The sequence below is a fragment of the Mesitornis unicolor genome, unplaced genomic scaffold (assembly GCF_000695765.1).
Source record: "Mesitornis unicolor isolate BGI_N332 unplaced genomic scaffold, ASM69576v1 scaffold30271, whole genome shotgun sequence".
NCBI classification, from domain to species: Eukaryota; Metazoa; Chordata; class Aves; order Mesitornithiformes; family Mesitornithidae; genus Mesitornis; species Mesitornis unicolor.
The window spans coordinates 12,091-13,216 of NW_010166325.1; the positions used below are offsets into that span (position 1 = coordinate 12,091).

A 1,126-nucleotide genomic window follows, 5' to 3' on the forward strand; every position below is an offset into this window, starting at 1 on the left:
AGTGTCTTCCACATCAGGCTGTGATGATTTATTGGTTTGTCAGGAAGAACATATGGTTTTGCTTGAGGTTTTGATTTTGGAGGCCAGCAATAATCCCAGGACAAAGCCCTTCTTGGGTTCAGGGTTTGCTCCCATTTGACACATGGCATTCTCTGCTGGCATCTGCACAGGAGCTGCATTGCCGTAAGCCCAGAGGGGAGGAAAACAGCACAATGGTGGGGAAATCACGTGGCTCATAATCAAATATTTGCTGGAGTCCTTTATGGCCAGGCTGCCAAATTTGAGACAGCACATGGTTGTTGGAGGCAGGAGGCTGTGTCAGGGCTCAGCGAGACTTCTCACAGGGCTGTTTCTCAACCTGCCTTCTGTGAGAGGTGCTTGGTGCTCCTTCATTATGAGCAGGGATGTGAGTGGGAAGGAGGATGCTCTCCTTGCAAACAACAATCCATTTTCTATAGTCTGGAACAACTCGAGTGGATTATAGGCTGAGTCCAAAGGCCCAAGTCCCAACAACTATCTAACTAGTTGTATTTCAAATGAGCTTTCACTGTTTCATTTTAATTCATTTCAGACTTCACTTGTGCTATTAAAAATGGAGGCTGCAAGCACTTTTGCAGGCATGACCCGCCGCATAAAGTTGTGTGTACCTGCGCTGCTGGCTATAGACTTCATGAGGATGGAAAGTCCTGCGAACCTACAGGTTAACTTTTAAAGTATTTTTAAGAGATTTAGGTGAAAGTTTCCATGGTCTTGTCCTGGTTTTAGATTCATGAATCCCATAGAAATGCAATATTCTGTTGGAAACTAAGAATAGCTGGTTCCTGTTATATTCCCCAACCTCACCCTGCTCCTAGGCTGTTACAATATCTTTAATTACACCGTCACATGTAATCCCAACCCACCGCAACACAGCAAGATAGCTGGGCATGAACATCTCAGAAGCACATCTGGCAGGGGAAAAAGGAGACCGAGTATAGAAATATTTCGTCATCCAAGGTCAGTTTAGCATTTGATGCTGTACTATTTCTAAGACCTGAGAGTAGCAGATTTGCACACCTAAGCTAGCATGCAGGCACCTGCAGAGGTGAGTTAGTTTCTGAAGGTCTGATAGCCACAACCAGGAATG

At 45.1% G+C, this 1,126-nt stretch overlaps 1 protein-coding gene across 1 annotated transcript in view; it reads left to right on the forward strand.

Moving 5' to 3' along the window:
• The window catches only part of F9 (coagulation factor IX), a 14,568-nt gene that overhangs the window by 6,354 nt on the left and 7,088 nt on the right, over positions 1–1,126 (forward strand). The window contains exon 5 of the mRNA XM_010194930.1: positions 572–700. Coding sequence (XP_010193232.1) covers positions 572–700 — 129 coding nt within the window. The remainder of the gene's footprint in view (positions 1–571; positions 701–1,126) is intronic.